The sequence below is a fragment of the Dipodomys ordii genome, unplaced genomic scaffold (genome assembly GCF_000151885.1).
Source record: "Dipodomys ordii isolate 6190 unplaced genomic scaffold, Dord_2.0 Scaffold105, whole genome shotgun sequence".
Classification (NCBI taxonomy): Eukaryota; Metazoa; Chordata; class Mammalia; order Rodentia; family Heteromyidae; genus Dipodomys; species Dipodomys ordii.
Window position 1 is genome coordinate 770468 of NW_012267321.1, and position 22157 is coordinate 792624.

At 54.3% G+C, this 22157-nt stretch overlaps 2 protein-coding genes across 2 annotated transcripts in view; both read left to right on the forward strand.

Moving 5' to 3' along the window:
- The first annotated feature begins 113 nt into the window (after window positions 1–113).
- On the forward strand, window positions 114–3165 carry Lin7b (lin-7 homolog B (C. elegans)). Its single transcript, XM_013027828.1, has 5 exons — window positions 114–227; window positions 413–484; window positions 1484–1693; window positions 2550–2713; window positions 3051–3165. Exons 3-5 carry the CDS (start codon window positions 1577–1579, stop codon window positions 3070–3072), a joined length of 303 nt encoding a protein of 100 aa, XP_012883282.1. The 5' UTR covers window positions 114–227; window positions 413–484; window positions 1484–1576; the 3' UTR covers window positions 3073–3165.
- A 6481-nt stretch (window positions 3166–9646) lies between these two features.
- Window positions 9647–22157, forward strand: part of Ppfia3 (protein tyrosine phosphatase, receptor type, f polypeptide (PTPRF), interacting protein (liprin), alpha 3) — a 20259-nt gene continuing 7748 nt past the window's right edge. The window contains exons 1-17 of the mRNA XM_013027575.1: window positions 9647–9886; window positions 10190–10291; window positions 10570–10734; window positions 11043–11117; window positions 11375–11449; window positions 12197–12418; window positions 14248–14394; window positions 14486–14620; window positions 15038–15121; window positions 15302–15433; window positions 16327–16389; window positions 16521–16600; window positions 16981–17125; window positions 17621–17808; window positions 19787–20009; window positions 20841–21004; window positions 21616–21747. Coding sequence (XP_012883029.1) covers window positions 9647–9886; window positions 10190–10291; window positions 10570–10734; window positions 11043–11117; window positions 11375–11449; window positions 12197–12418; window positions 14248–14394; window positions 14486–14620; window positions 15038–15121; window positions 15302–15433; window positions 16327–16389; window positions 16521–16600; window positions 16981–17125; window positions 17621–17808; window positions 19787–20009; window positions 20841–21004; window positions 21616–21747 — 2372 coding nt within the window. The remainder of the gene's footprint in view (window positions 9887–10189; window positions 10292–10569; window positions 10735–11042; window positions 11118–11374; window positions 11450–12196; window positions 12419–14247; window positions 14395–14485; window positions 14621–15037; window positions 15122–15301; window positions 15434–16326; window positions 16390–16520; window positions 16601–16980; window positions 17126–17620; window positions 17809–19786; window positions 20010–20840; window positions 21005–21615; window positions 21748–22157) is intronic.

Sequence of the window (22157 nt, forward strand, 5' to 3'; positions counted from 1 at the left end):
TCCCGGGCCGCTGCCCTCGCCCTTCCTCCGGGTCACCTCGCTTCCCCAGCGGGGTCTCCGCGTCCGTGCGTCTCTGACCGGGCCGCCCCGCCCCGCCCCGGCCCGCAGACGTGTCCCGGGCCGTGGAGCTGCTCGAGCGGCTGCAGCGCAGCGGGGAGCTGCCCCCGCAGAAGCTGCAGGCGCTCCAGCGAGTCCTGCAGAGCCGCTTCTGCTCCGCCATCCGCGAGGTGAGCCCGGGGCCCCGGCCCGGCCCGCGCCTCGGGGAGCTCGGCCTTGTAGGGAGCTGCAGTCTCCTCTGGCTCCCAGCGGGGGCGAGGGGGACCCTGGGGTGGGGCGGGGGCCAGAGTCCGGGACGACTGTATCCCGGGAGGAAGGGGCATGCGGACCCCTGACGGGCCGCGTCTTCCCGCAGGTGTACGAGCAGCTCTACGACACGCTGGACATCACCGGCAGTGCCGAGATCCGAGCTCACGCCACGGCCAAGGTAAGCACCCCACCCCCTGGCTCAGGGCAGCCCCGGAACCGCCCTGGCTAACTCAGTACCTGCAGAAGCCAGCCCCCCCCCCCCCAGTTTTCTCCTCTATGATATTTGCCACATCTTTGTGCCAGCCTTATGATCATTTATTTATAATTTCCTTTAAATAGTGTCCATAATTTTGAGTATAATGACTGTATGTGCTTCCCCTCCTCCATGCATGTGCCCGCCTTGTTTGCTCATCCTACCCCCAATGTGTTTCAGCTTTCTGGTATTCATTTCATTAAATGGTTTGGTTAGTTGTTCAAAGAAGTTACAGCACTGGATTCCTCCTCTAAGTCTGCTGTCCTTTCTTCAATTTGTGTGTACATGTGCATAACCCCATATATGTCATCATGTTTAATACTGTGCGTTTTTAATTTCAATGTCATACAAAGGCATCTTTAGGCAACCCACGGAAGCCAGAACAGCATGTTACCTAGAAGGCCACCCTGGTGGGAGTCACTAAGTAGAAAGCTTGGGAGAGTTCTCTGGGCCACCCCTGCTGCCTGGAGGCTCAGTTCTTTCCAGGCCTATAAGAAAGCCAGAGTGGCAGGTACTGAGTGTTCAAGATACAAATGGAGCTAGATGACACTTCAAGCCCTTAATCCTGAATCCTGAGGATCAGGATTCAAAGCCAGTCAGGGCAGGAAAGTCTGTGATACTCATCTCCAATTAACCACCAAAAGCCAGAAATGGTGCTGTGGCTCAAGTGGTAGAGTGCCAGCCTTGAAATACCAGCACTCGGGCCCCGAGTTCAATCACACTCACACACACTCACACACACACACACCACACAGAGACTTCTTTCTCACATGACATTTCTAAAGCAGGTACATGGAGGACAGGGACGCAACCACCACACAGGGATCCTGGTTGAGGCTGGAAGGGGTCTGTTGACCTCAATCTAAATTGCTCTCATGTGCACCACAAACTGCCCCTCACATCCAGGTCCTTTCTCCCTCCCAGGCCACGGTGGCTGCCTTCACAGCCAGTGAGGGCCATGCACATCCTCGGGTAGTGGAGCTGCCCAAAACTGACGAGGGGCTGGGCTTCAACATCATGGGTGGCAAAGAACAGAACTCACCCATCTACATCTCCCGGGTCATTCCTGGAGGCGTGGCTGATCGCCATGGTGGCCTCAAGCGAGGGGACCAGCTGCTGTCTGTGAATGGTGTGGTGAGTGGGGGCTGGGGCAGGGCTGTAGCCTCATCCCTGCTTGTCCTGTTTATCTGACACTCAGCACTCTCTCTGTGGCCAGTTCTGCTGTACAATCGGGAAGACTCTAAAAGTAGCTGTTCAAGGAGCCCAAACTGGATTAGGACTAGGGACTTTTTTGCAGAAGAAAAACCATTGGGTTGGGTGTTGAAGGGTGAATAGGAGTTCTTCAGGAAAACAAGGTAGAATGTGATCCTGGCTGAGGATATTGTAGGTAAGGGCTGTGATTCTCCACTCCTCCGAGAGGAAGAGAAAGGATTTGGCTCTAATGGAGGTCTGGGGTATGTGGCTAATTAAAATCACTGTGGTTAGAGAGTTGAAGGAAGCACACTGGACAGGTTATTGGGAAGCTGGTGAGATGTTTTTCTCAGCTGGGATTTTTGTCCCCAGGGGGGCTAAGCCAAGGAATAGGCTTAGCTTGGGGGTGCAGAAACATCTTTCTGTGACTGTGGGAGATGGATAAATGGGAGAGGCTTTGAGCTCAGGGATGAGAGGACTAGGCCTGAGCTTGGAGTCAGTTCTGTGGGGACCAGGAAGAAGTTAGAACAGGAAGTCAGTGGACTTATGGGAAGGAGAGGTCTGGAATGGGCCTGGTGGTCATGGCTATGCTCTCACTGGGGTTTGGGACTGCTCTGACATGACAGCTAGAGGTTTTGGGGGCTACTAGGAGTCAGAAGTCAATGATTCTCCCATGAGGCCTTGGGCTCTCTAGCTGTGCTCTTCAACCTCCCCAGTAGCTCTGAGTCCCGGGTGGAGCATGGGGGGCAGCAGGCCCAGGTGTGTGTGTGCGTGTGCGTGGCCCTACCCTGCCCTGCAGAGCGTGGAGGGTGAGCAGCACGAGAAGGCCGTGGAGCTGCTGAAGGCCGCCCAGGGCTCAGTGAAACTGGTCGTGCGCTATACCCCACGAGTGCTGGAGGAGATGGAGGCCCGCTTCGAGAAGATGCGCTCCGCCCGCCGGCGCCAACAGCACCAGAGCTACTCGTGAGCCCATGGCCATCGCACCCCTGGGGTCTCCACCGACCCCCCCCCCCGCCCCAGCCCCTCAATCTGGCCAGCGGCTCTTGGGACCTGGATTCCAGCCCTCACCTGCGTTTATTGGCCATTCTGACTCTGCCACCCCTCCCTGGCCCATGCGTTCTCCCAGAATCCCTGGGGACCCTCTAGGTTCCCTCTTGCCCCTCGCATCTGACACCTGCTCCCTCTGGAGCCCTTGCACTCACCTTCCTAGTCTCGGGCCAGCCAAACCCCAATCCTGCTGTCAAGCCCCCAGCCCCCTACCCTGAGCCTGGTTCCCCAATCTTCCCCCCTCCCCTTGCAGGTCCTTGGAGTCTCGAGGATGAAACCCCAGATCCGGACCCCTCCCCCCTCTTTCTCTTCCTCTCCCCAGTAGTGTTTATTGTCATTGGCTCTCTATTTAAAGATCTTTGACCCTCCTCCGAGTGTCTGTGTATCTGTCCAGCATCTGGGGGTTACAAGAGTCTTAACGCGTGGGGGGGGGGGAGAGCGAGGGGCGGAGGTGGAGTAGGCGGAGGCAGAGGCAAGCTGCCCTCCTCTGGACCAGTCCGAGGGCGGAGGCTGGGACCCCCGGCTGCGGGGGTGGAACCCAGGACGACGCCCCTTGCCCCCTTCCTCCTCTGAGGCCGATCTGACCAAGGAGTCCCCAGTCGTCGCGGCTGGGGCCAGTGGGCGGGGTGGAGCGAACCATCAGCTTGGTCCGACGGGGTGGGGGTGGAGGGGAGCCCCGTAGGCCGCACTACCGTCTGCGTGGGAGTCGGGGCGGGGGGAGCCGCGTGCAGTTCCCCGGGCGGGCGCAGGGGTGCAGGAGGAGGTGCACTCACCCATCAGGCACTCACCCCACCTTCCAACTAAAGCACGTCTTTTCCGGGAGCCGCCCTGGCCTTAGAATCCAACCTTTCTCCCCATCCCTTCGCTTGCCCTGCCCGCGCACCCCGTGCGGCGTGAGGGCCGCCGTCGCGCCCCACCGCCGGGATCCGGGGTCGCGGACTCGCGTTCCACTCCGCGCGCCACTCGCTCCAGGTGACATCATCCCCCTGCCGGGCTCCGCCTCCCGCCCCAGCCGCCGCACGCCGCGCGCCTATTGGCCGACGCCACCAGGGCCCCGCCCCCAGCTCTCCGCCCGCGCGACCCCTCCCTGCCCGTGCGGAGGCGGGGTCTAGTCGCCGGCCGGCGCCGAGGCCGTCTCCCATTGGCCACCCAGTGCCGTCTGTCAGTCTCCTGTTAAAGGGGCCAGGACCGCCTGGGAGCTGCTGGGGGAGGGGAGGGAGGAGGAAATTTTTTGGGGGGAAGGTGGGATTTGGGGGGCGCTGGTGGGCACCCCTGGATCTGGTGGCTGCGGCCTCGTGGGGGGAGGCTGGACGGTGTCAGTGCCAGGGGTCTATTTTAGGGGCTAGAAAGCTGTAAGACTGTGAGGGGGAGGGGGTCCCCAGCGCCCAAGCCGGAGCAAGAGACGCTGAGCCCGCGCGAGCGGCGGAGACAGGGCTCCAGAGCCACAGATCCGGGCCCCGGCCGCCGCCAGGGGCCCCGCCCGGTCCCCCCCACCCCACCCCACGTCCCTCCAGCAGCCCAGCTCCGCCCGCAGCCGCCGCGGACCAGGTAGGTAAGAGCCCGGCCCAGCCCGCCTGGCAGCGCCCACCCCGGGGACCCCTGCGCCAGCCTCCCCCGCCTCCCGGAGATCCTGAATTCCCTTCCTCGTCCTCCCGGGGACCCTGGGGTCCAGATTCCACAACCCAGCCCAGGAGGCTCAGGCGTGCCCCTGGCCCGAGTGGAGTCCCCCGCCGAACCCCCGAATCCCAGGCGCACTGTCTCCTTGCGCCTCCTCCAGGCCCCAGGAGCCTGGGTCTCCCACACACACACCTCCATTCAGACCCTGGGGACCCCCGGGGAAACCTAGATCCCTCTTCCTGGGCCCAGTGCCGGGAGCTCCAGTCACCGGCCAGAGCTCTGTGAGGTTCCCCCAGCCACCAGCCGGCCCCCATCGCCCCCCCCCCCCGGTCCGCACACCCGTGTGGCCAGCTCCAGCCTCTGGTTGGAACAGGCGATGGTGTCTCGGTCCAGGCCGGTTCGTCGACCGTGCTGGACACAGGCCCGCTCTGGAGCTGTCCATGGTCTGCAGGGCACCTGGTGCAGCCGCCGCCAGGGAGGGGGCGCCGGCGGCGCTGGGGATCTCCCCCTCCCTCGGCTGCCGCCGCTTCTTTGACCCGGGGATACCCGGGCCACAGGGTTCGGATGGCCTGGCTGGCAGGGTGCCGGGGGCGGGGGGGGGACGCATTCTTAGCACCCTGGCTTTTTATGACTCCAGGTGTTCCCTGAGGAGCCAGGATTTCTGAATGTTCCTGCTTCGTGCATTGTAGGGACTCAGGCAGGCACCCCAACCTCCAGCTTCCACTGGTTCTGTTCATCTGTCTGTGGACACAGCCCTCACTCGGGTCAGGACACAGGAATCCAGTTTTCCAGCCTTTGCTTCCTGTATAGCACCCAGTTTAACAAACCCTTGTGTCCCTCAGACAAATAGACTCAGCCTCCTGGCACCTCAGCATCTGTTCTCTTAGGGACTCAGGCGCCATAACCCTTCTTTTCAGCATTTTTTAAAAACAATTCCTTAGCTCCTATCCCTTTTGGAGACCTAGGTGTCTGTTCCCAGACCTGCATCCTTTCAGAAACCCAGGAGCTCAGACCTCAGGTTCTGCACTGTCTGTCCATTTGCCTTTACCTGGACCCTCTGCCCCAGATCTTAAAAAGGATTCTGGCTCCCAAGCTCCTAACCCCTTGCCCTTTAACCTTTACAAAGACCCAGGCTCTGCATCTGTCTACCCATCCTGACCTGTATTTACCTCCTCAGCTTCCCATGGCTCCTGACTCCCATTAAACCTCACAGATCACATGGCCTTGACAAACCCTTGCCTTAGCCCCATGTCATCTCAGGTGCTTAAGCTTCCCCAATCTTCTGTCTCCCCTAAGGCCTAGAGACTCCCCTAAGACTTGAGGGGTTCCAAGCCCCTCATTGCCTCCCAAGTCCTGTATCATACTGTCCCACACTTCAGGTACACTCAGGCCAGTGATCCAAACATGAATTCTTTCCTCCAGGTGTGCCTGCAGTTTAGATGAATTATATGCTCTAGAGCCTTCCTTGTATATTTCTAGTTGTAAGGTGCCTTTTTTTTTTTTTTACTGCTACCAAGCAGTATTAGAACATGTTCAGTTGATATCTCTGTTCTATCTTCAACCAAGATGTGATCTAAGTTCTAAGCAAGATGCTACACTCTGGAAATTCTAGGCATGTCTTCTTTCCATTAATCTTTTTTTTTTTTTTGGTTTTTGTTGTTTTTTGTTGGTTGTGGGCCTTGAACTCTGGGGTTGGGCACTGTCCCTCAGCTCTTCAGCTCAAGGCCAGTGCTCTACCACTTGAGCCACAGCGCCACTTTCGGTTTTCTGGTGGTTCATTGGAGATCAGAGTTTCACAGACTTTTGCCCAGGCTGGCTTTGAACCTTGATCCTCAGATCTCAGCTTCCTGAGTAGCTAGGATTACAGGCGTGAGCCACTGGTGCCCAGTCATTGAGCTATATCTTGAACCCCACTAGTTTTTTGCTTTGATTTAGAGACAGGGTCTTGCTGTGTAGCTCAGGTTGGCCTGGAACTCATTATGTAGGCCTCCATTTGTTTTTTCACATAGCTAAATAATAATGTCTTAGAAACCATGCTTTGATCTTGCCCTCTCTTCAGACATGTTACAGAGTTCTAGCAGCCAGTCTTTACTTGCTCTCAGATGAATTTTCACAGTTCTAGGTTCTGGCCATATCCTTAGCATTATTTTAGGTTCCTTTCTCTTCCCAAGGACATTCTTTCTAACTTTCAGATTCTCTATGTACCAACTAGGCCTTCTAGCTGTCTTCAAATTCTATCAGCTCTGGAATTTATTTCAAGATCTTAAAGCCTGAAAGATTGATGATAAGTGTTCTACATTACATTTACCTCCCTCAAGTTCTAGGTTTTAGGCCCATCCATTTCCATCTTTTCTGTTTTCTCTGTGTGGCCTTAGTGTAGGACTCATTGCCTGGAGGATTGTGGGCTTTCTCCTCCATCTGCTACTTTGGCATTCTAAGCGTGTTCTAGGCTTTCTCCTCTTCTAGAGTCTCAGTCTCAAGATGTTCTTATTTCCAGAACATCCCCCTTTCCTTGCCAGTTTAGTTCAATCTTTAATCTCAGTTAATTCGTAATTCTCAGCATGCATCTTCTGCATTTTCCTCCAGATGTTTCCAAGTTCCAGACAAATTATCTGTCTTTGTTTTTCTTCAGCCCTGAGGCATGTTCTGAGTTCAAGAGCATACCTTTTATCTTCCAATTCTAGTATCATTTAGACACATGATTAGAATAAGACTGTGATCCCTGGTAGAATACCCCTGTATTAATACCTTCATTTCTGCTAGACTCAGTTCTGGGTTGTAGCTTGTAACCCTTGATTAAGCTCATTATTATTTGGTATGTTCCTAAGAATGCATCATTAAGGCTGGGAAGTTGGCTCAGTGGTAGAGCGCGTGCCTTGCATGCATAAGGCCCTGGGTTCGATTCCTCAGCACCACGTAAGCAGAAAAAAAAAAAAAGCCGGAAGTGGCGCTGTGGCCCCACGACTGGACCCCCAAAAAATGCATCATTATACTTCCTTCTATGTTTAGGGTTCTGAGGTAACCCAGGAACTCTATTTTTTTCGGTTGTGGGGCTTGAACTCTGGGCCTGGGTTGCTGTTCCTGATCTCTTCAGCTCAACGCTACCACTCTACCACTTGAGCAACAGAGCCACTTCTGGTTTTCTGGTGATCTTATTGGAGAGAGGAGTCTCACGGACTTTGCTGCTTGGGCTGGCTTTAAACCGCGATCCTCATATCTCAGTCTCCTGAGTTGCTAGGATTATAGGCGTGAGCCACCAGCATTGGGCTCCAGGAACTCTTTTAAGTTATTGGGTTCTTTTGGGCTCCAAACTTCAGTTCTACTTACTCCAGCATGTGGATCTTACTCTCAGGCCTGTGGACGCACATGTCCTTTTTGAACTGAGTAGTTTTGCTGGGCTCTGAGCTTTCTAGATCCTCTGTCCTTCTATGCTGTGTTCTGTCTCCTCAGTGAATCTCAGGTTCCAGAACAGCCTCCCTAAAACCCCTTCTGTGTCCTATCTTCTGAGCAGGTTGCAGCTGGAAAATACGTTGGGTTTCGGCTTAAGGCTAGCCTGTTGTCTAATAAATGCTTTTCCTGAATCTAGTCTCAGAGCTGGGATTTAGGGCGCTAGATTCTCAGATGCACCACTTCAAAGACCCAAGGGTTCAGGCTACCAGCCGCCTCCCCTCCCAGGTCCCAGAGCCTCTCAATCCTCTCTCCACAGGCGTCCCAGGCTTTGGGTACAGTATGAATATTAGGCAGGGCTGGGAATTATTCACTCTTAGAACCGGTTATACCGCTGCCTGTCTGGGGAGGAAGGAAAGGAAGGAACACAGTGAAAGTCCCTCCTGCTTTCGACTGGGCCAGCTGGACCTGTCAGACCTGAAATGAAGAGGGAGTGGCTCCGGAGCCTCACTTAATGTTGGCCCCGCCCCTGGCATCGGGGATCAAGTTCCGCCTCCCTAGAGGCCCCGCCCCTCACCTCCCACACCCTTGGTGCTCTTCCAGGGCTGGAGTTTGGAGGAAGGGGGGGAGGAGGGGGGGGAGGAGGGGGGGGAGAGGGAAGAATGATGTTGTAGGGGGTGTTCCCAGAACTCCCTGGATCCTTGATACAGGGCTGTGCATTCGGGTGGGGGGCTTTCAAGGCTGGAAGTTGGGGGTTCTTGGGAGAAGGCTAAAAACTACTGGGAGATAAGGACTGTGTGCTGGCTCTGACTCTAGGATTGGGAGGGAGGAGCTGAAGGCTGAGACTTTTAAGTCTAGAGGTGGTGGCAACTGAGGGGCCTAGCTTTTGGGAACCTGAAGCAGATTTTGGACAGTGAACTTGTGAACAAGCTGATGACTAGCACAGCTGGGTTTCTGTCTTGCTTTTAATTTTGAGGCTTTTCAAGTGAAGTGTGGGTCTTTAAAGTGCTTCTGGAGTTGTGTGTATGTGTGTGGGTCCTGTATCTGGGAAATTGAGAAACAGTAGTTGAGCGGAATAGTAGGTGAGGCCTGTCTTAGAGACATGACACAGACAAACACGTTCTACTGACCTAATTCTGCAATGGAAGACTTTCTGTCTGGGCCTCAGTTTTCCTACACGTGCAATTGGGCTGAGGACCTCTTAAAGAAGTCACAATGAGTGACTTGGGAACTGCTCCTCTCCCCCATCCCCCAACACCCAGGGTTCCGTTCCATGATGTGGCCAGGCCTGGGTTTGTTGTCTGTGGCGTCAGACCTCGGTTTCTCCAAATGCTCTTTTTTTTTTTTTGGTTGGTCGTGGGGCCTGAATTCTGGGCCTGGGCACTGTCCCTCAGCTCTTCAGCTCAAGGCTAGCACTCTACCAGTTGAGCCACAACACCCACTTCTGGCTTTTTCTGCTTATGTGGTGCTGAGGAATCGAACCCAGGGCCTCACGCATGCAAGGCGAGCACTCTACCACTGAGCCACCTTCCCAGCCCTCTCCAAATGCTCTTACCCAGGTAGCCCAGGCTGTTTTCCTGGAAGCAATGTATTTCTGTGTACCTTGCTTTATGATTATAATGGATGAACCTCAGTTTTCCCAGGTAGCTTACATCTCAGATTTCCTGGTAGAGCCACCCTATGGGGGGTGCCTCAGTTTCCCTGTGTTGTGATTGGAGCCTCAAAGCCTCAGTTTCTCCTGTCTGCACCGCCGCACCTCAGTTAACACCGCACCTCAGTTTCCCCCGTGTGGCAACCTAATGTCCGTGCCTCCGTTCTCTGCCTCCGCAGGCCAGCACCGCCGCCATGATGTGCGAGGTGATGCCCACCATCAGCGAGGATGGCCGGCGGGGCTCGGCGCTGGGCCCGGACGAGGCGGGCGGCGAGCTGGAGCGCCTCATGGTCACGATGCTCACGGAGCGGGAGCGCCTGCTGGAGACGCTGCGCGAGGCGCAGGACGGCCTGGCCACGGCGCAGCTGCGGCTGCGCGAGCTCGGCCACGAGAAGGACTCGCTGCAGCGACAGCTCAGCATCGCCCTGCCCCAGGTCTGGGCGGGGCCGGGGCGGGGCCGCCGGGAGGCGGGACCTGAGGAGCGAGGGCAGCCCGAGGGCGGCCCGTGGGCGGGGCTTGGCACTTGGAAGGGCGGGGCCTGGGAAAATAGTCCTTGGCAGGCGGGGCTTGGAGCCTCAAGAGGTGAGGTCTCTGATTGGCTAATCGTTCATGGGCGGAACTAGGCGGCAAGAAAGGCGGGACTTAGCTAGGTTGGGCGGGGCCTTCAAACTGCCTTGGAATGAGGGACTTAGAAAAAGGACTGATTGGTCGTCCCTGTCGTGCCCACTTCTGGACAGGAGTTTGCGGCTCTGACTAAGGAGCTGAACTTATGTCGGGAGCAGCTGCTGGAGAGAGAGGAAGAGATTGCAGAGCTGAAGGCCGAGCGCAACAACACGCGGGTGAGGGGTTTGGGGACAGGGCCTTGGGGACAGAGAGGGCCGTGGGGTGTTGCTGTCCAACTCCTTTTTATTCTATACTTCTTTTTCGTGTCTTTCTCTGCTCCCATTTCCTGGCGGGACTCACTTTTTTTTTTTAATCATCTGCTCTTGGGCTCTTATCCGTGCACTCTCTCTCTTTCCTGACTTGTTTCTCCCAGTGTTCCTTTGGTTGGTCTCCGTCTGTCGCTGGTTTCCTAGCCCCTGGCCTCTTTTCCTTGACTCGTGTTTTATCCCTCTAGCTTCTCCTGGAACACTTGGAGTGCCTGGTGTCCAGGCACGAGAGGTCACTGCGCATGACTGTGGTGAAGCGCCAGGCCCAGTCACCAGGAGGGGTCTCCTCCGAGGTGGAGGTGCTTAAGGCTCTAAAATCCCTCTTCGAGCATCACAAGGCCCTAGATGAAAAGGTATGGATAGCCTGGATGAAGATCCTGGCTGTGATTGGTTGGGGCTATCCTAAGTGGAAGGATCTTTAGTGATTGATTGGTACAGGTTACCAGGCTGGGACCCCTCAGACTGACAACAGAAAAATGAACAAGGGTTGGGGGTACCAGTGGGAGAGGCTGCTTGGTCTGTGGGTGGAGCCTCGTGCCCATTACAGAGAGGAATTTTCATATTATCCTATTACACCTGCCTCTGGGGTTGTTCCAGGGATGTGGGTCTGGTCCGCATCTCATTCTTATCCTACCTCTATCGTCCTTTTCCTCATCCCCAGGTCCGAGAAAGATTGCGGATGGCTTTGGAGCGAGTGGCCGTGCTAGAGGAGGAGCTGGAACTGAGCAATCAGGAGGTGGGGGTGGGGACAAGAAGGGGCGGGAACCAAGGAACTGATGGAGAGTTCCATAGGCTGAACACCAATGGGGCTGGATCGTGGGAAGAAGCCAGACCCTCCCAGGAGGAGTGAGAATTTAAGGCTGGGGCTCAGGCCTCCTCTTAAGAAAACAATTGGATGGGAAAGACAAGATGAAAGAGGAAAACTGCCTTTCAGGGGGGAAGTAGAGGTGGGATTCTAGGATGTCCTTTGCTCTGGTCTTCTTTTGTTTCTAGACTCTGAATCTTCGAGACCAGTTGTCTAGACGGCGGTCAGGGCTGGAAGAGCCTGGCAAAGATGGGGATGGACAGGTAAGAGGTGCAAGTCCCTTTCCTGTGGCATCCAGTCAGCTTCCTAACTTGATTCCCTCCCTCCCAGCATGTACTGGGCTTGAACTCAGGGCCTGGGCCCCCTGTCCCTTAGCTTTATTGTTCAAGCCTGGAGCTCTACTACTTGAGCCAGAGCTCCACTTCCAGCTTTTTGTTGGTTAAAGATTAGAGTCTCGGGCTAGGAAGGTGGCTCAATGGTAGAGTGCTTACCTTGCAGGCATGAGGCCCTGGGTTCAATTCCTCAGCACCACATAAGCAAAAAGAAAAAAGCCAGAAGTGGTGCCGTGGCTCAAGTGGTAGAGTGCTAGCCTTGAGCTGAAGAGCTGAGGGACAGCGCTCAGGCCCAGAGTTCAGGCCCCATGACCAGACCCCCCCCCAGAAAAAGATTAGAGTCTCACTGGTCTTTTCTGCCCTGGTTGGCTTTCATGATCCTCACGTCTCAGCCTCCTGAGTAGCTAGGATTGCAGGCATTGAGTGAGCCACCGGTGCCTGGCAACTCCCTAACTTTTGATGTGTATTTTAATATTTGTTTTGCTCCTTACTGACCCTAGGACTATCAAATCCTTAAGATCCTTACTAGCTTACTGCAGGTCACATAGTTAACTCCTGGGACCCCTGGCCACCCATGGAGACTGATCAGGGAAATGCTGATGGAATTTCTTCTTGCATCTTCTCTCTCTGTCTCTGTGACCTCCTCTCTGGGTTCTCTCTCTTCCTCTCTCACCCCAGACCCTTGCTAATGGCCTGGGTCCTGGTGGGGATTCTAGCCGGCGCACGGCAGAATTGGAGGAGGCCCTGGAGCGACAGCGTGCCGAGGTGTGCCAGCTGCGGGAGCGCCTGGCGGTGTTGTGCCGTCAGATGAGCCAGCTGGAGGAGGAGCTGGGCACCGCTCACCGCGAGCTGGGTAAGGCGGAGGAAGCCAAGTCCAAGCTGCAGCGGGACCTCAAGGAGGTGAGGTGGGAGTGCTGGGGGGCTGCCCTGTGTCATTCCCCTGCCCTGGCCTTGCCCCCTTCCTTTTTTTTTTTTCTGGTCGGTTGTGGGGCTTGAACTCTGGGCCTGGTCACTATCCTTCAGCTCTTCAGCTCAAGGTGAGCACTCTACCACTTGAGCCACAGCACCATTTGCGGTTTTCTGGTGGTTCATGGGAGATAAGAGTCTCATGGACTTTTCTTGCCCACGCTGGCTTTTGAACCACAATCCTCAGATCTCAGCCTCCTGAGTAGCTAGGATTACAGGTGTGAGCCATCAGCACCCAGCTTCCCCCCTTCCTTTTTGTCCCAAGTCATTCAGTTCATGGTGGAACCTGGATTCAGTGCCTCAAGAGTCTCAACTCTTTCTTTCTGAGCCTTGGGATTTAGAACTCTAATATGAGTCCTCCATCTGAAAGCATGGGCTAAGTAACTGGTTCTGGTTATTAGATATAGCAGTTTTCCTTGTATCAGTATTTCATACTTCTGGAATAAGCCCTGTAATTCTTTTTTTATTTTATTTATTTATTTATTTTTATTATTTTATTTTATTTTTTGGTCGGTCGTGGAGCTTGAACTCTGGGCCCGGGCACAGTCCCTCAGCTCTTCAGCTCAAGACGAGCGCTCAACCACTTGAGCTACAGCGCCACTTCTGGTTTTCTGGTGGTTTATTGGAGATAGGAGTCTCACAGTCTTTCCTGCCTGGGCTGGCTTTGAACCACGATCCTCAGATCTCAGCGTCCTGAGTAGCTAGGATTACAGGCATAGCCACCAGCACCTGGTTTTCTTTTCTTTTCTTTTCTTTTTTTTTTTGTTAGTCATGGGACTTGAACTCTGAGCCTGGGTGCTACCACTTTGAGCCACAGTGCCACTTCCTGTTTTGGAGATAAGAGTCATGGCTGGCTTTGAACCATGATCCTCAGATCTCAGCCTCCTGAGTAGCTAGGATTACAGGTGTGAGCCACCAGCGCCCGGCTAAGCCCTGTAATTCTTATGACTAAATTATCTACTAAGAAATGTGGGTCCTGGATTTTTTTTGCCAGTCCTCAGGGCTGTAAACGTGTGTGTGTGTGTGTGTGTGTGTGTGTGTGTGTGTGTGTGTGTGATGGGGGTTGAACTCAGGGCCTGGGTGCTCTCCCTGAGCTTTTTTGCTCAAGGTGAGTGCTCTACCACTTTGAGCCACAGCTTCATAGGTTTTCAGGTAGTTAAGTAGAGATAAGAATCTCATTGGGCTGGGAAGGTGGCTCAGTGGTAGAGCGCTTGCCTTGCATGCATGAGGTCCTGGGTTCGATTCCTCAGCACCACATAAGCAAAAAGAAAAAAGCCGGAAGTGGCGCTGTGGCTCAAGTAGTAGAGCACTAGCCTTGAGCTGAAGAGCTGAGGGAGAGCGCCCAGGCCCAGAGTTCAGGCCCCGTGACTGGACCAAAAAAAAAGAATCTCATGGAATTTCCTGCCCTGGCTGGCTTTGGACTTCAATTCTCAGAGCTCAGCCTCCCCACCAGCATGTGGCCTAAAAATTCTTGCTTGCCTTTTTCCCTCAAAGCTGGCACTCTACGCCTTGAGCCACTCCTGCACTTCAGGTTAATTGGTGTCTTCCAGAATTTTCCACCTGGGCTGGCTTTGAAACCACAATCCTCAGATCTCAGTCTCCTGAGTAGCTAAGATTGCAGTCCTGAGCCTAGAGCACCTGACATTGAGTCCTGGATTCATTTCCCAGGACACCACGGGGTTCTGGTTTGCTGTTCTAATCCTAGAGCACCCCCATGGCCTTCTGGGAGTTGTGGACTCCAAGGTCTCTTGCCCCCTCCACAGGCTCTGGCTCAGAGGGAGGATATGGAGGAGCGGATCACCACGCTGGAGAAGCGCTACCTGAGCGCCCAGCGCGAAGCTACGTCTCTGCACGATGCCAATGACAAGCTGGAGAATGAATTGGCCAGCAAAGACTCGTTGTATCGGCAGGTGGGGGCCTACTGGGCCAGGGGTATCGGGGTGAGGCTAGGGTCCACGTGACCTAGCCCTGTTTTGCTCTCCTGGCCTCTCCTTCCTCCAGAGTGAAGAGAAGAGCCGTCAGCTGGCCGAGTGGCTGGACGATGCCAAGCAGAAGCTGCAGCAGACACTGCAGAAGGCCGAGACCTTGCCCGAGATCGAGGCGCAGCTGGCCCAGAGGGTGGCAGCGCTGAACAAAGTTAGGATGGAGGGAGGGGTGGGGTCTGAGGGGTGGGGCCTGGAGGGGGGCCCAATGGGGGCGGGGCTTAAATGGAGTGGGCCCTAGAGTGACAAGAAAGCCTGGATTCTGGGGAACAAGTTGGCCTTGGGGCTCCATCTTGGAATGGAGCAAGATTTGGGCTATTGGGAGTGAGGTTACGTTGTTTTCTAGTGTGGGTGGCCTGTAATCTGAGGGTGATGGAACAGTGCCGGCAGGGACAGAGGAGACAGGGGGGCGGGTCCCGAGTGGAGCTGGAGCCCAGGAAGCGGGATCTCAAGTCCAGTCTGGAAGGGGTGGAGCCTAGCGTCCAGTCTGGAAGGGGCGGGGCCTAGCGTCCAGTCTGGAAGGGGCGGGGCCACCGTGCTGAATGGTGCTGAGTGGATTCTGGTTCTCCAGGCTGAGGAGCGGCACGGAAATTTTGAAGAGCGGCTTCGGCAGCTGGAGGCCCAGTTGGAGGAGAAGAACCAGGAGCTGCAGCGGGTGAGGGAGCTGAGGACAACGGAGAAGATGGGGCTCTGAGGCGGGGATGGACTTCGGTGGTAGGCGGGGAGGGCGTGGGTGGAGGCGTGGCTCCCAGCGAGGGCCAGGCCTAGTGCGGGGGGGGGGGGGGGGGGGGGGGGGGCGACCTTGAGAGTCCCCGCCTGGCTCTCCTTTGGATAGGCACGGCAGCGGGAGAAGATGAACGATGATCACAACAAGCGGCTGTCGGAAACGGTGGACAAGCTGCTGAGCGAGTCTAATGAGCGCCTACAGCTGCACCTCAAAGAGCGCATGGGGGCTCTGGAGGAGAAGGTGCGCCGGCCCAGGCCGCCCATCACCGCTGTGTCCCGGCCTGCCTCCTGCCGCAGTCCTGCGGCCCCAGACACGGCGCCCAGAGCCACGATCCGAGATCTCCCCAAACCTGGCCCTGAATCTAAGCTGTCAGTAGATGAATTCTAGGCAGTAACAATACCCCAAGTCCTTAGCTCTTTGGGTTTTTAAAAATTTTTTATTATTATTTTATCTTATTGTCTGTCGTGAGGTTTGAACTCTGGGCCTGGGCGCTGTCTCTCAGCTCTCAGCTCAAGAAGAGTGCTCTACCACTTGAGCCACAGCTCCATTTCTGGTTTTCTGGTGGTTCATTGGAGATAAGAGTCTCAAAGTCTGCCTCAGCTGGCTTTGAACCATCATCCTCAGAGCTCAGTCTCCTGAATAGCTAGGATTACTGAAGTGAGCTACTGGTGCTGGCTGGCCTTAGCTCTCTTTTTTTTTGGGTTGGTCGTGGGGCTTGAACTCTGGGCCTGGGCTCTGTCCTCTGTCCACCAGCTCTTTAGCTCAAGGCAAGCACTCTACCACTTGAGCCACAGCACCACTTCTGGCTTTTTTCTGTTTATGTGGTGCTGAGGAATCGAACCTAGGGCCATATGCATGTGAAGCAAGCTCTCTACCACTGAGCCACCTTCCCAGCTCCCTTAGCTCTTTCTCAAGTGCCCCAAACACTCAAACCCCAAGCCCTCTGAGATCACACAGAACATTGAAGCCCAGGGCTTCCAGGGCTTCTCACCCTAGAGGTGTCTTTGGCCCCATGACCCTCCCTCCCTTGAAGCTCCCTAGTTGTCCCCACTGGAATCTTCCAGGGGCTGTTGGCAGCCCCTAGGGCATGTCTCCTTCCTTCCCACTCCCTCACTTCACCCCTGTGCCCACAGAACTCATTGAGTGAGGAGATCGCCAACATGAAGAAGTTACAAGATGAGCTGTTGCTTAACAAGGTCTGGGGTGGAGGTGGCCGGGGTGGGGGTGGGGGGGAGGCAGGGAGGAGGGAGAGGAAGGAAGGGGAAAGGAGCCACAATTCTGGAAAACAAGGCTTTCTGACTTGATTTCTCCAACCTCTTCTCTCCAGGAGCAACTCTTGGCTGAAATGGAGAGGATGCAGATGGAAATTGACCAGCTTCGGGGAAGGCCGCCATCCTCTTACTCTAGGTAATCATAGCTCACCTGCCCCTCCTCTGCTCAGGGAGATGTTGATGTGGTGTACGCACTCTACCACTAAGCCATGCCACATGCCCAGCCCACATCCTTCTCTCTCTCTCTCTCTCTCTCTTTGGTCAGTGATGAGGCTTGAACTTGGGGCCTGGATGCTGTCCTTAAGCTTTTTCTGCTCAAGCTCTCTACCACTTGAGCCACTTGGTTCAGTGGAGATAAGAGTCTCAAGGACTTTCCTGCCTGGGATGGCTTTGAACCACAATCCTCAGATCTCAGCCTCCTGAATAGCTAGGATGAGAAACATGAGCCACCATCTCCTGGCTTCCCTCTAATTTTTTACCTCAACTCTATGACCTCTGTCTCTCCCATGCCCACAGGTCTCTTCCTGGCAGTGCCCTGGAACTCCGTTACTCCCAGGCTCCCACGTTACCTTCTGGTGCCCCCCTTGACCCTTATGGGGCCGGCAGTGGCCGGGCAAGCAAGAGAAGCCGCTGGTCAGGAGTAAAGGATGAACCCTCCAAGGTCAGCTGCCACCTCTGGGGCCTGGACTAAGGGGGCTTAGGGGGGCAGCTGAGGGGAGTGGAGGCCAACCTCTGGGGCTTAGGTGGGAGGCTGGGTTGAGAGGCAGGGTTTCCTGGACTCATCCATCTTCTCTTCTTTCCCTCCCTCCCCCACCTTCCCACAACTCCCATCATCCCTGGCCTGCCTGGGTGTCCTGTTACCTGGTGAGCATCTGAGAGTACTAATGGGTGGGGGGGTACAGTGCCCTATCCCAGAGTGGGTGGGGCCAGGTCAATACATGAAGTGGGCTGGGTCTAGGAAATAGGAATCCGAGAGGAGCCAATCAAAAGTGTGGGCAGGGCCTGGGGTGAGTTGGGGGAGGAGTTAAGAAAGGAACCTGTCCATTAAGTAGCTGGGCTGGGCAAAGTGGTGCCACCTGTAGGCAGGATCAGAGAGGAAAGCAAAGACCCAGAACCACCACCTGTTCAGTGTCCCTCTGTCCCCATACAGAGACAGGATTGGGAGCGGTCTACCCCTGCAGGATCCATGCCGCCCCCATTCCCCGGGGAGCTGGATGGCTCCGATGAGGAGGAGGCAGAGGGGATGTTTGGGGCCGAGCTGCTGTCCCCCAGTGGGCAGGCTGACGTGCAGACCCTGGCCATCATGCTTCAGGAGCAGCTGGAGGCCATCAACAAGGAGATCAAGTAAGGCCAGGCCTAGGTCTACTTGGCTTTGAGCTAACCTTGACTTGAGCTGACTTCACAACCCCTCTGGCTCCACTTCTTTCTTTTTCTTTTCTTTTTTTCCAGTCCTGGGGCTTGAACTCAGGACCTGGACACTGTCCCTGAGCCTCTCTGTGCTCAAGGCTAGCACTCTACCACTTAAACCACATCCTCACTTCCTATCTTTTCTGTTTATATGGTACTGAGGAATTGAACCCAGGACTTCATGCATGCTAGGCAAGCATTCTACCATTATGCCACATTTGTAGCCCTGGTTCCGCTTCTCTCTGTGCCGATCTCCACTCCCATCATCATAATGGAACCCCAATCCAACCCTCCCCCCAGTGAATGAGGATACTGTGTCCCCGCAGAAATCCCCTCCAGAAATCCTCATGTACTACCATGTTATATATAAGTCCCTCAGCCAGGACTCAGCATTTCCAGGGGTGCCAAGGACTGGATTTCAAAATTCCCAAATTTTCAATTCAGTACATCAAGAATCTTCCAGAACAGCACAGATTCAATGACTTCATGTGGGCTGGGAAGGTGGCTCAGTGGTAGAGCACTTGCATTGCATGCCAGAGGCCCTGGGTTCGATTCCTCAGTACCACATAAGCAAAAAGAAAAAAGCCGGAAGTGGCGCTGTGGCTCAGGTGGTAGAGTGCTAGCCTTGAGCTGAAGAGCTGAGGGACAGCGCCCAGGCCCAGAGTTCAGGCCCCACGACCGGACCCAAAAAAACAAAAAAACAAACAAAATCAATGACTTCATGTAACTGGTACTCAAGAATCTTCCAATTCCTTAGGATTCTCCACATAATCCAAGATTCCCAACTCAAAACACGAAGAATTCATCTACCCTTGAACAAGAGCCATGAAATCTCAAGTTTAGACCTCCAGAATTTCTACCTAGTACAACAAAAGTGTGTGACTTATTTAGAAACTCCCATCTCTATCCACCCTGATGGCCCAGAAATTTGCCTTAGTTCTGATCCTGGGGCTTGAACTCTGGGCCTTGGTACTGTCTCTGAGCTCCTTTTGCTCTAGAATAGCGTTCTACCACTTGCGCCACAGTGCCACATCTGGCTTTTTCTGTGATTAATTGGAGATAAGAGTCTCACAGACTTTCCTGTACCAGGCTGGTTTCAAACAACAATCCTCAGATCTCAGTCTCCTGAGTAGCTAAGATTACAGGCGTGAGTCACTGGTGCTCAGCTAACTTGGCAGTTTTCTAAGAAAACGTTCTTCATGGGCATCCAGCACATAAGAACAACATAGCTGCTGCCTTCCATTCAAACTCAGACTGGAGTTATCCGTTGTCACATAGTGAGAGAATGACTCCACAGGCTTCCAGATGGTATTGTGTGATGACTTTGCCCTTGTGATCTTGCTTGGAGCATTATTTCTTCCCCATAGAAACCTTTTATATGATTTTTAGTTTTGTGTGTGTATCAGTACTGGGGCTTGAACTCAGGGGCCTGGGTTCTGTCCTTTAGGTTTTTCACTCAAGACTAAAGCTCTACCACTTGAGCCTCACCTTTACCTCCAGCTTGTTTTGGTGATTCATTGCAGATAAAGGCTCTTGGACTTTTCCTACCTGGGTTGACTTTAAATATCCATAGTCAGATCTCAGCCTTCTGTGTAGCTAGGATTACAGGCGTGAGCCACTGTTGCTTGGCTCTTTTTTTGTTGTGAATTTGTCTAACAGCTTGGTTCTCTTCTGAGCTAAATTGATCATGGCTCCTGATCTCCCTAACAGCCCTAGTCCTTCCATGTTCTCCTGAGCCTGTCAATCACACCTTGTCTCCCCTTGAATCTAAGAAGCTATGGTGAACTCGCCCAAAGTTTCTAACTTCATTCTTCTTGCCCCACTGAACTTTCTCATCACAGACTCCCTTCCCTCAGCACCCTCTCTTTCTATTTCTGTCTGTCTGTGTGTCTCTGACTGTTGCTTCCTGCCCCAGGCTAATCCAAGAGGAGAAAGAGACAACAGAACAGAGGGCTGAAGAGCTGGAAAGCCGAGTGTCCAGCTCTGGCCTTGATTCCCTGAGCCGATACCGAAGCAGCTGCTCTCTGCCCCCATCCCTCACCACCTCCACCCTTGCCAGCCCGTCTCCTCCCAGCTCAGGCCATTCAACACCTCGCCTGGCACCACCAAGCCCTGCCCGTGAGGGCACCGACAAGGCCGTGAGTATTCTAGGGACAAATATATATATCAGCCAAGCACTGGTGGCTCACACCGCCTGGTGGCTCACACCACCTGGTGGCTCACACCTGTCATCCTAGCTACTGAAGAGACTGAGATCTGAGAATTGTGGTTCAAAGCCAGCCCAGGCTGGAAAGTACATGAGACTCTTATCTCCAATAAACCACCAGAAAACCAGAAGTGGCTCAAGTGGTAGAGGTCTAGTCTTGAGCTGAAGAGCTCAGGGACAGTACCCAGGCCCAGAGTTCAAGTCCCACAACTGACCAAAAAAAAAAAAAAAAGATATATATCTCTTTATGACCTTAATGCCTGCTTTCCTCTTTGTAGGACCGGTTACTCCTTAGCATTGAGGCCAAGCAGTTCCCACTCATGACACCAGAAGCCAAGGTGTATAAATATGAGCTTGGCTGGGCTCCAAAGAGCTGTAGGCATTGTCTTTCTTTTTTTTTTTTTTTTTTTTGTTGGTCATGGGGCTTGAACTCTGGGCCTGGGCGCTGTCCCTCAGCTCTTCAGCTCAAGGCAAGTGCTCTACCACTTGAGCTACAGCGCCACTTCCGGTTTTCTGGTGGTTTATTAGAGATAGGAGTCTCACAGTCTTTCCTGCCCGGGCTGGCTTTGAACCGCGATCCTCAGATCTCAGCCTCCTGAATAGCTAGGATTACAGGCGTGAGCCACCAGCGCCAGGCTAGGCATTGTCTTTCTGCCCCCCACCCCTGTGTCATCCCAGACTCCCCCATAGACATCCCCATTCATGGGCAGCTCCCAAGATGACCCTCCAACTTAATCAAACCCCTGTGCTTCTCTGTCCTCAGAATCATATCCCCAAAGAGGAAGCTGGGGCTCCACGAGGGGAGGGGCCAGCTATCCCAGGAGACACGCCACCCCCCACTCCCCGCTCGGCCCGTCTTGAAAGAATGACCCAAGCCTTAGCACTGCAGGCGGGGTCCCTGGAAGATGGGGGACCTTCCCGGGGAAGGTGAGCCAGGGGACAGGCAGTAAGAGTGGGGAGGAGCTTGCCTGGAAGGCTCAGCTGGGAGGACAGAGCTTTGGAAGGAGAATGGTTGAAGGCCCAGTGCTGTGGCTCAGGCCTGTCATCTTAGCTACTCAGGAGGCTAAGATCTGAAGATTGCTGTTCAAAGGCAGCCTGGGCAGGAAAGCCTGTGAGACTCTTATCTCCAGACTTATCAACAGAAAACTGGAAGTGGTTCTGTGACTCAAAGTGGTAGAGTGCTCCCCTTGAGCAAAATGTACTCAGGAACAGTGCTCAGGCCTCAGGGCCTGTTCAAGCCCCATGACCAACAAAAAAGAAAAGAAAAGAAAAAAAATGGTGGAAAGAGTGTGCCCTGGGGCTGGGAAGGTGGCTCAGTGGTAGAGCGCTTGCCTTGCATGCCTGAGGCCCTGGGTTTGATTCCTCAGTACCACATAAGCAAAAATTAAAAAGCTGGCTCTATGGCTCAAGTGGTAAAGCGCTAGCCTTGAACTGAAGAGCTGAGGGACAGCGCCCAGGCCCAGAGTTCAGGCCCCACGATTGGACCCAACAACAACAACAACAAAAGAGTGTGCCCTGACTCTCTCCTGTTTGTCCAGTGAGGGTACCCCAGATTCCCTGCACAAAGCCCCCAAGAAAAAGAGCATCAAGTCATCCATAGGCCGGCTGTTTGGCAAGAAAGAGAAAGGGCGAATGGGACCCCCAGGCCGGGACAGCTCTTCTCTGGGTAAGTACTATCATTCATGCTAACCCTTCTCCCCTTAGTCCCTCCCTTACTCCCTCCATCTTTCCATATTCACCAGACATTTGCTCTGGTGTTTACGCACGTGGTCATTCATGTTGAATGCAAATGAGTAGGAGCAGGGAAAAAGAAATGACTCTGTGGGGTGTGCCTGGCTATGGAATGGGCCAATAAAATTTACTTCATTATGTGGTTTTGAAACTAAGAGCGGGGCTGGGAATGGGGTTTAGTGGTAGAGTGCTTGCCTAGCATGCATGAAGCCCTGAGTTCCATTCCTCAGTACCCAATTTACAAGGCCCCTTAGGGCCCAGACTTTCCTGGCATGCTTCTTTGTATTATTTATTTTTTCTGGCCCTGGGGCCTGAACTCTGGGCCTGGGCGCTGTCCCTCAGCTCTTCA